Source organism: Aricia agestis, chromosome 3 (genome assembly GCF_905147365.1).
Source record: "Aricia agestis chromosome 3, ilAriAges1.1, whole genome shotgun sequence".
NCBI lineage: Eukaryota > Metazoa > Arthropoda > Insecta > Lepidoptera > Lycaenidae > Aricia > Aricia agestis.
The window spans coordinates 18868093-18879437 of NC_056408.1; the positions used below are offsets into that span (position 1 = coordinate 18868093).

At 38.4% G+C, this 11345-nt stretch overlaps 1 protein-coding gene across 1 annotated transcript in view; it reads left to right on the forward strand.

The window, feature by feature from the left end:
• Positions 1–7146, forward strand: part of LOC121740278 (unextended protein-like) — a 33657-nt gene extending 26511 nt beyond the window's left edge. The window contains exons 7-15 of the mRNA XM_042132934.1: positions 365–556; positions 794–940; positions 1311–1451; positions 1939–2078; positions 2440–2566; positions 2769–2898; positions 3176–3272; positions 5810–5872; positions 6529–7146. Coding sequence (XP_041988868.1) covers positions 365–556; positions 794–940; positions 1311–1451; positions 1939–2078; positions 2440–2566; positions 2769–2898; positions 3176–3272; positions 5810–5872; positions 6529–6654 — 1163 coding nt within the window. The 3' untranslated portion in view covers positions 6655–7146. The remainder of the gene's footprint in view (positions 1–364; positions 557–793; positions 941–1310; positions 1452–1938; positions 2079–2439; positions 2567–2768; positions 2899–3175; positions 3273–5809; positions 5873–6528) is intronic.
• The last annotated feature ends 4199 nt before the right edge of the window (positions 7147–11345 follow it).

Below are 11345 nucleotides of genomic sequence, written 5' to 3' on the forward strand. Positions count from 1 at the left end.
TGCCTAACTAAACAGTTTTTTTTTCAACTAACTACAATCATAATATCCGTACAGCTCGCTCGACAAGGCCTTAAATGAACGTGGCGAAAAAAGGAACTAACGCTGCCATCATACAAAAACGTCATTTTTGACAGTTCTCCTTTACCAGCAGCGCTCCCGCCGCTTTGGCAGGTTGACTGCTGCCCCACCCTGAGCCCAAGCCTGGCTACGCCCATGGTTTAGGCTATACATATTATGTAACTCCCACCTACCTACGTTCAGGTTCAGATTCCATATCCCATTAGACGAGTCGAAGCCCACCATCATCAACCACCAACTGTAGCAATGTTCAGGTTACACATCTATAACTCGCGCCTGTTTTCAGGTTACTCCCGTATCCCGGTGTTCGAGACGGAGCGGACCAACATCGTGACGGTGCTGTTCATCAAGGACCTGGCGTTCGTGGACCCCGACGACAACACGCCGCTGCGCACGCTCTGCCAGTACTACCAGAACCCCTGCAACTTCGTCTTCGAGGACGTCACTCTTGATGTCATGTTCAGGCAGTTTAAAGAGGGTGAGTGCTGTGTGGATACGGCGTTAGCACTGACCCCGAAAAAGCAAACATAAGCAGCGTCAGCGTGCTAACATTTAACGTCAAAGACCGAAATTGCTCGATAACTCTTGTGTGTGCCACAACGCGTTGAGAGCGTTTTAGTAGTACCTACTACCTACGATTTGGCCAATAAGTTATATTCTATCCCAGTTACAAAGTTTAAACTTTGCGCTAATACCTAGTCACATATTTTCGCAGGGCACAAGGGTCACATGGCGTTCGTGCACCGCATCAACAGTGAGGGTGAGGGTGATCCCTTTTACGAGACCGTGGGGCTGGTGACGCTGGAGGACGTCATCGAGGAGATGATCCAGGCGGAGATCGTGGACGAGACGGACGTGTTTGGTGAGTTTTGTGAGACCAAATGGTAAAAATCAGACGCTATAAGTCTATACATGTTGTACTAATTGGGGTTCCTTAAGGCTCCCACGTAGGACCTCTTATCTTCTTAATTTACGTGAATGGCCATTGTTTTTATAAAAAGTGTTTTCTAAATTTCTACATTGTCATTTCTATAGACGTATAAAGAGCAAAGTTTCAAGATCGAATTTCAGTAAGGCGATACAAAAAATGATGATGAAAAAGCATAATAAAGTTACAAAGTCAGGAGTGCTTTGGAATCGACATGATTTTCTATACTATTAGGACAACAGGGCAAAGATTTTAATTATAAATAAGGTTACATGAAAGCTTAAGTCACTCCTCAACATTACAGTGGACAACCGCACGAAGCGTCGTCGCAACCGGCCGCAGCACAAGCTGCAGGACTTCGCGGCGTTCGCGGAGCGCCACGAGAACCAGCGCATACACATCTCGCCGCAGCTCACGCTCGCCACATTCCAGTTCCTCAGCACCAGTGAGTACGAGACCTTGTCGGGGTATGTGGGTGTGCGAGTGTCAGAAGTTCTAGAAGAAGATGTATGTCTGTGACTCAGCACCAGTGAGTACGAGACCTTGTCGGGGTATGTGGGTGTGCGAGTGTCAGAAGTTCTAGAAGAAGATGTATGTCTGTGACGATGAGCTAGTCAGTATGTACGAGTGTAAAGCCGCACCGCGCAACTCGATGACGAAATTTAGACGGTCGATTTGCGCCGTGCGGCCGAACCCCCTTCTGTTGCCATGAACTTTTAAAGAACTATCAGGGAAATTACTTCTTTTATACTACTTTCATAGGCAGATATCCTACTTTATTTTGTAGGACTATGTCAAGTTAACGGTGATCTGTCTGGCTGGGCTTGACATGCCAATTGCCAAATTACATAGGCCATTTTCTCTTCAGTTTATCTGACAGTACACACTTGTATGTCTGTTCACGCTTGTTATCATCCAACATTTATGTCCAGGTGTGGACGCGTTCAAGCCGGACTCGGTGTCGGAGACGGTGCTGCGGCGGCTGCTGAAGCAGGACGTCATACAGTTCATCAAGCTGAAGGGCAAGACCAAGCGCGAGCCATCTACGTACGTGTACCAGCAGGGGAAGGCGGTAAGTGAAGCCGATGATAGTTTATAGTGCGCAGGTGCGAGCGCAATACACAAGAACTCAGTAACTCGCATAAAAGAGTGGGACCGATAACCAACTATACTCTGATGCAGTCATGACTGACTGGGACCGCACGTGGACGATAGATTATTTTTCATATCGAATAATTAGGTCCATTGGTGAAGATAAGTTGGTAAAATAAAATAAAGCTGGCATTCTAACCGGACTTGTAAACCAAACTTATTATTTTCGTTATCGTTCTGACATTGGAATCAAACCAAAGATGTCAGTGGTCTTCGAAGACGTGAGAGTGTACCTCAGATATTGCATTGACACATTTTTGATTAACATACACGTGCCACAGATCGACTACTTCGTGCTGGTGCTGGAAGGTCGCGTGGAGGTGACGGTGGGGCGGGAGAACCTGGTGTTCGAGGCGGGGCCGTTCACGTACTTCGGCGTGCAGGCGCTCACGCAGAACGTGGGAGTGGGTGAGTGATATATCGCCGTCCCTGTCGCACACGCTGCAGCGTGGAGGTGACGGTGGGGCGTGATGTGTTGTTGTCTTTTTTTATTATAAGAAATTAGCAATATTTTACAATGAGTTGGCATTATGATAGAAATAATTATAAAAAACAGTTAGGTTTTATATTATTTAAGACTGGTACGAATTGTTTTTTATAATAATTCCAGCGGAGTCGCCGACGCCGTCAGCCATGGGCTCGCTGCAGAACCTCAACATGGACTCGATGCTGCGTCACACCTTCGTGCCCGACTACTCTGTGCGCGCCATCACCGATCTCTACTATCTCACTGTCAAGAGGTACGGTTACCGTAGGACAAGGGCTAAAGAGGGTACCGTCTTAACTAAACTTCGAAATAAATTGTTTCCAACGCACGATCACGTCAAGAGCCACGCTCTAAACCACTGGACCACGGCGGCTCCGTTAATAAGTACTTACCCAAAATAAGTAACTAACTACCATTATTTTGTACAAAACTAAAAACATTTTTTGTTGAATTCATAGCGTCAAATTATGGATTTATTATAAAATTTATATTATTTTTAATGAAGTATAACTTATACGCCATTTTTTCAGGTCTCTATACTTGGCGGCAAAGCGGGCTACTCTCATGGAGAAGGGAGCGCTGTCGAAGGGAGCTACCAACGAGCAGTTCGACACGGAAGTTGATAAGGTAATTTGCTATCTTGTTTATGTCTCGAACTTTTGTAAAGGCGTGAAAGAGATGCACGATAACATTCGAAATAATTCTGCGAAAAATGTAGGTGTCGTCGTTTTTTAGTTAATAAAACGAGACTCTCGATAAACAGCTGCCTAGTTTAAAAAAAAATCAGTGTGGCTCAACTCTCATAGCAGATATTTGTGCTTAAATATTAGAACAATAGAGATGAATATGCCGTAGGGCTGTAGGCGTAAAACGTGAGGCGTCGCTTCGACTCTACCCCAGTGTTAGTTGAGCATATAAAATCTTTGCTAGTAAATATAATAATTAATAATACCCCATTAAAAAATAAATAAACACTTTTTTTCACAAAACAGTTGAGTCAAAACAACGATCTTATAGAACCTACAATTCAAAATGAAGACACGGAAAAATTTAATCCCAAAGAAGCTGAAACGGATGAGATATTTTTAGAGCGTCTTTTGAATTCTGCAAGCTCTATAAGTTCCTTACACAAGAGACTTCACTCTGAACAGTCTGTGGAGGAACTGAGGAAAGCTTTGAGTGAAATTGCCGATGAGTACCAGTTGAGATACAAAGCTAATTTGGAACTTTTAAAAGCTTTGGAATTAAGAGACACTAAAATATCTGGGACATGGGACGAACCTTCTACTTCAGGTTACTTTGTTTCGTTTATTTAGTTTTGCGGGTAGTTTAGATTTCACATGTAATTTTGTATCGTGTTCTATGTGGACGACAACTTTAATTATTCAAATATATCCTGTCTTAACGATCTTTACAGGAGTTATCCCTGTAATTGAATAATTAACGCGCTACCATAAGTATTTAATCTTAGATGGCTGGCTGATTCAAAAAGTTTAAAAATTGGGAACTTTATGTGCGATTCATCTATTACTAACAATGCCATCTAACATACCATAAGAGTTAGGGAGTATTCCTGTATTCTTAGTAAAAATTATTACAAAATTTTTTAGCTGGTCCTTCATCTAAAGCTGAAGGTGGTAAACTAAACTGCGATATTTACAAAAACAACAAATTAATTGCTCATTCGACGAATGGGAATAATGAAATAATGGCTCTCAAGAAGGAAACAGATAATGTTGAAGAGGTTCCTAAAGGTTTTTCAAAGGAGGAACTGATTTTGGCACAACTCTCAAAAATAATAAGATTGTTGGAGAATAAAGACAGTACTTGAAAAAGGTATACAAAAGAATATTTATTAGGTGGCAAAAGTAAAAATTTAAAAGCTGTAGTATGCAGACAGGGTGTAGCAAAAATAAGTGATAATACCGATCATGACTTCGGCCGACTAGCCGATTAGTTGGCTGCAAAGAAGCCGACTAATCGGCCGACTAGTCGGCTAAGCCGATCATGGTTTCGGCAGTTTCCGTAACGCTTTTTTACTGCTGTTTCGCGGGCAAGTCGCACACGCCGCGCCGCCTGCAAACGTGTCGAATCGTGTTAAGTATGTTTACTTCGCGTACGTTACTTTATTTTGTTTAGCTATGATACAGTTGATGGTTTTCATTTAATATTTCATGTACTATCAGAGAAGTTGATTCCTATGCAAATCGGGGACCTAAGTAGTTTGGTTGCGTTACGTCAAACCCAGCTGGCAGATCACAATTATATTGAATTGACATATTCGACCAAATAACGTTGGTCTGTCAATTGCATAGGAATCAACTTCCTCGATGGTACATGAAATCTCGATTTTATAATACATACTTAATTTGTAGTTATAATAATTATATTTACAAAAATAATTTTTTACTAGCAATTAATTTCAGAAACACTTCATTTAATTTTAAAATGTGTAATACTGATAGAGTGCGATCTGAACACATTATAAATAATATATAAATTATAAATAATAATATAATATAATCAAGGTTTTTCTTTAATAATATAATTTCAATAACATCAAAAAATTAAAAAGCCGATTAGCCGGCGCTTTTTGCCGACTATTTGCCGACTACAAAAGTGGCCGGATAGTCGGCTTGTCGGCGACTAGTCGGCACATCTATATATATCTATATATATGATATGTTTGCTGTGAAAGTATCAGCACTGACAGAGTAACTTTTTTTTACTTTTGTATGGGAAAATTCATGACGCTTGGGCGCTTGCCCATACAAATCAAGAAAAAAATCTGCTCTTTCAGCGCTGCTACTTTCACAGTAAACTATACAAGGGACAAACCCACTATATCACTTAGTTTTGTTACACCTTGTATAAGGCAACAAACTTAAAAGTAGAAGTCTATAATTATTCTGTGTAGGTTCTACACCGTAATCAATTAACAATGTTAAACATAGTCATAGAACTAAGGAAGTACAAAATGAAAATCTTAAATCATTACTAGCAATTATAAGGGCGTGTTTCACCACTTCCTGATAAGACTATCCACCAATTAACTTGACAGATCAAGTATGGAGAATCTGTCAAAAAAGTTGTGAAATAGCCTATTAGGCACTTTATCAGAAAGTAGTGAAACAGGCCCTAAGAAACATTTCTTTGTGTTACAGTTGCTGCAGTCGGTGGACGAAGACATCAGCATCAGCGGCGAACACAAAACTCCCTCCAGACAGGTCAGACAACTCTTGTTTATCAAACCTTTATTTTACATTACCTTCATGTTCTTTAAGCGTGCTCGCAAGTCGCAACAAGTTTTGTGATAGACACGGTCCTATATCCTTTTCCACGACTTAAATGTCTATTTGATTTCCATTAAAATCTGTTTAGCGTTTTAAGCGTAAAGAGTTAACACAGTTGTCAATAATGATGCCAATGTTGAGATTTCAATTCGGCCATAATATGCAAAATGTACTACTATTAACAAGAGGGGCGCGATTATGCAACAACGTCCCAACTCCCAAGTGACGACGATATGTCTCCATTAGTTGTAATTTTCTCCACGCGGCAATCAGCCTTATAAAGCCTGTAGCCAATCAGAACTAAAGTTAATAGTGTTTCAAAATATCACAACACTTAAAACTTTTTAATCGGGACTTAACGCGAATTATTCAAGTAGTAATGCTACTACGAGTACATACTTTTTCTCGTGGTCACGAGGGGGCTGCAGGAGCGCGACGTCTTCGTTTGCACCGGGCAGTCTGAATTCTGAAACGAATACGTCGCGTTTTAATTATAATGCAACGTGAAAGTTTAAAATGTTATCACAACACTATTATTCAGACTGTTTACCTTATTGATGTTATTCAATAGCACATGTGTGTAATTGCAGGTGTCCCCGAACCCGCCAGTGTCGGCGTCGCCGCTGACGCGCGCCTCGTTCTCGCGCACCTCGCCCGAGCGGAACGGCGACGTGTTCGCCCGCGCCGACGAGCAGGAGAAGCTGCTCAAACACTAGTCTGAGCGGGTGAAGCTAAAAACCAAGTGAGGCTAACACTAGCCTGAGCGGGTGAAGTGAAAAGACCAAGTGAGGCTGAAATTAGCCTGTGTGGGTGAAGCTAAAAGTAGATCTTTGTAGAGTAAGCACTAACCAAAGCAGGTGAAGCTGAAGAGCTAAACATCTTTAAGTGAGGCTGAAAATTGTAGTGAGGCTAACAATAGCCTCGAAACGCTAAAAGTCATAGTGAGGCTAACACGAGCCTAGCTATTGAAGCTGAAAGGATTAACATCTTATATTAAGGCTACCATAGTGCACAAGCAGGTGAAGCTAAAATGTTAAACATCTTAAAGTGCGGCTAACTTTAGAGTCGGTGGTTGGAAGCTATGAGGCTTAACTAAGGCCAACATCGTCCTTGGCGGGTAAGACTAACTAAAAACCGTTGATAGCTTGTCCGATCCAGAGCCCGTACCACGAAACCGTTTCGAGACTCAAACAATCGAACGAGAATGCCCCGTCGCACTCTAATAAACGTTAAATGACGTTGTTAGAGCAGGACGTAGCATTCTCGCCTCAAAGCGGTTTCGTAGTAGGCCTCCTGGTTACGTTGCATAAGCATAGCCTTGGAAGCTAAATTCATAATAAAAGCTAAATAATAAATAGCTTAACCAACTAAGGCTAACTCGAGTATACAAACTTATGTCGTCCTAGTAGTTGTCTAATAACTGTTGTAACCAAATTGTTATCGAGTGCAAGCTTGTGAGATGAAGCCTGGATGAAGCCAAATTATACTTAACGTGCACTTAGGCTAAAAATCTTGTCTATCTTAACCTTACTTCAAATTAGCCTTAACGGATGAAAACTGGAAAATCTTTTAATATAAGCCTTATTACGTAACAAAAAGCCAAATTGTTATTATATTAAAGATCTTTAAATTTATGTGTGATAAAGATTATAGGGGCTAATCTTATACCAACTGTTAGGACCTGATTTTATCAGGAACGTTTCAAATTAAATTGATGTAAATTACTTGCACTTATATTGAGGTTATCAGGGTAAGCTAAATAAGGGAGTATATTTTGTCACGAAAAACAAAATGGTGTTAAATAACCAGACTAACAAAATACTCGTTGAATTCATCGCTAATTAGAACTATACAGGGCGATTATGTATCTTACGACAGCAATTCAACAGGTGAAAATTGTACAATGTTTGCTGTCTCTCAAAAATTAAGATAATTTTTTTTTTCATACGACAGATCATATCGTGCAATTGCTGTCTACAGCTTATATTTGTAATTGCTATCTCAAGATATAAAATTTCCCTGCCAGACTGTCTTGTATCCGAATTTACCCTGATTAGCCTTATGTAAGATGTTACATAAACAATCAAACCATATTTATTTCCACTTATATTGTCTATGAACTATAATTTAGGCCCGGTACACATTGGGCGTTTTGAAGGGCGTACGCTTCAATAGAATCCGGGGTTCTCGGAACGCGCGTTTACAAAGCGCGCGCTTCAAAACGACCAATGTGTACCAGCTCTTAATATCAGCTTTAAAAAGTAAAATTTCTTTCGCCGCCAAAATATTCCGAATTTGGTCAACAGTATTATATTTATCCAAAGCTAATATTTATTCTAGCCTTTTTGGGCTGAACGCGAAAATATATTTACTAGCTCTTCCCTGTGGGTTTTATCGCGTAGTTGTAGAAGATGCACCTAGAGCTTAAAATATTTTTTTGTCTCTAATTTAAATAATTTTTAGTCTTGTATTATTGTTTTGTCATGTTTTTCTTTGCATTTAGCAATTTGTTATTTTCGAAATGGAAATCTTTTAAAATTGAACGTATAAGAATGTGTTATAATATAATTTTAAATTATTCTGAAATACTTCAAGGTTCCTAGGGGCTTAGATGCTGTAGTGTAGTATCTTATAGTTCAGTGTCTTTCAACCTGTCGATCGCGACCCCGCGGGTCGCATCATAAAATAGGCTGAAAAACACTGTTCTAGTTATATGTTCAATGTAGTATGTTTATTAGGCTATTATTAATATTTTAACCCCCTTGCTAATATAATACACAACAAATTAAAGGTCAGCTAGTCTTTGTCGGACATATTGGAGTATTCCTGGACAGGCACGGACAGCGGACCTCTAATTTATAAGCTGTGTAAATATGTTTTAGTAAAAAGTATAGTCTTCATTATGAGGCTAAAGGTATCCAAAAATTTTCACTTACCTTACCTTTACCTAGCAAACACCCAAAATATATTTATTGAAATCCATATGAACTACAGAACTATTGTTGGCTTTAAATGTTATCAAATAATATTAGTTCTTTCCAAATATCTCCTTGCTTTAAACCTAGCCTTAGACGCTTGTAGGTAGTTTATTACTTAAGTTATAAATCGCATCGAAATCGATCTAGCCTGAAATTCGGCCGTTTACTTAACGAACTAGTCATTTTACATTTATGAAGAAGCGTGTGAAAGTACTTACGAGTACTTATAATTTTATACCCAACACACATGTTCAAGCAATCTAATTCGAAAAGAGGAAACCGATCTGATTGGCTGATTTAGGATTCTCAAACAGAGCGTGTGTTTTGTCTCTTTCTTGTAGTCCAGCCCCGCAGGTCCTATAGGCAGCAACAAAGGACATTTAAATGTACAATATAAAATTTAAAAATCACTATTGTTGAATACTTTATTTTAACATGTGTGGTGGGTATTACGGGGAAAAAAAATTAATACAAAAAATCTCATTTGACATTAATTCTCATAACATTTCGTTAAATCCAAGCTATACTTTTAAATCATATTATTATTGCAACTGAAATTATGGGAATAATTTCAGAAAATTTACTTAATAATAATCATTAATCATCATATTATTATAATACTGTGAAATTATGCTTATATATGATACTGATATTGAAAATGTTTTTTTAAATATAGACGGATCTTTAATTGATAATTTAATTGTGAATCGTGAAGCAAATTATTATCGTTATTAGTTGAAGGTATCTCATTGGGTATCATTGGGTATATTTCGATTGCTTTTAATGGTACAAGCTGGAAGCCGGCTACATGAAGTTGCAGCAGACGACGTGTCGCTATGTATTTGTATGAATGTGTCGCTAGCTTCGTGTGGCTAGCTGCGCAGAATATTTCATAGAAATACGTACACACCAGTAGTGTCGCGACCCAACGTCGTCTGCGGTTGCTTCATGTCGCCCGCTGCCGACCGGCACCTTAAACGTAATTATATGGCCTAGATATAAATAGTCTAGAAGGATGACAATAAAATAATATTTATCATGTTTATTATCACAGGCTTGTTTTTTATTGTTGTGTTTTACAAATCTTCATCATTTATTATTTATAAAAGTATAATTTATTACACGTACGGATTGTTTTATTAATGTAACAGGTACATGTGTGTTGATTATAACAATCATGCTATCTCTTTCGTTGTTACTGTCAATGAAAAATATGCATGATATATTGTATGAATATGATTGAAGACGAAACCGCACCAAAGCGACACGACACGACGCGACACGACACGACGCGACACTACGTTCCATATAACTTACATTTGTAAAAGTCGGATTCACGTTTGTAAAATGTGCAACCCTGCATCTGTGGACGCCATTAAAAAGAAGAAAAATAGTTCTTTTGAATATGAAGTGTCGCGTAGTGCGGACTCATCTTTACGCTTTCAGTTTTCAGTGATTTTGGAATATCTGTTTGTTCCATAGACAATTTGCTTTGTGGGAGTCGACCGCCTGTAGCCAAGAACAATAAATATACTAACGCGTTTGTCTATGGATTCTAGTTGAGGAGACCTTACTATACTGTACTGAAACTTTTTGTTTACTTTTTTAGATGATAAAAGCCAGTAGTTCCTAGCCATAATCTGATAAGTTTACTTCACAACTATAAAATGGCGTTTTTTAAGACATGGCATGTGATAATAATATATGAGTTGTAATTTGTTGGTTATTATTGTCGTAATTGTTTATTGAGTTTATTGTATTCAGTTATTTGAAGCTTGTTCCTCATGATGGCATTTCAATCTTGCATCTCTATCATTTTCACACGATCTGATAAGGACAGTATACTGTTTGGATATTTATTTTTTTCCGAGACTTTGCAAAACATACTTACTCTCAAGGCAATTTTCCTACTTGAAAAAACTTAATAAATATTCAACAACTCTGGAGTTAAAATTAGTGTCAAAATATGATTATAATTTAAAAAGTTCACATCGTGAGGAATCGACTTGAGCATTTATGTTACAAAAACAAATGAAAAATTTTTATAAAACGAGATAATTAGTATTAAGAATAATATTTTAATGAATGATGTAGAATAAATACGATTTTCGTAATATTTTGTTGTTTTATTTGTATAGAATATATAGAATAATGAACATTTGAATCAGTTTTGTGCAACCAAAAATGTTTCTCTTACTGCTCAGACTCAGAGACGGAACATTAAATGAAGATTTTCACATAAGCCCCATACATAATCTGTCAAAATCTTCATTAATAATTAATTACAGTTAAGTTATTATAATATTCGTCTCTGAGTGCGACAGTAAGGTGCAGCGCAGACGAGGACGACAGACTATCCGTGACGCACTTTTTAGTCTGTGGAAATAGAACCTATGCAATTATACAGTGTGTAACAAAAATAAGTGATA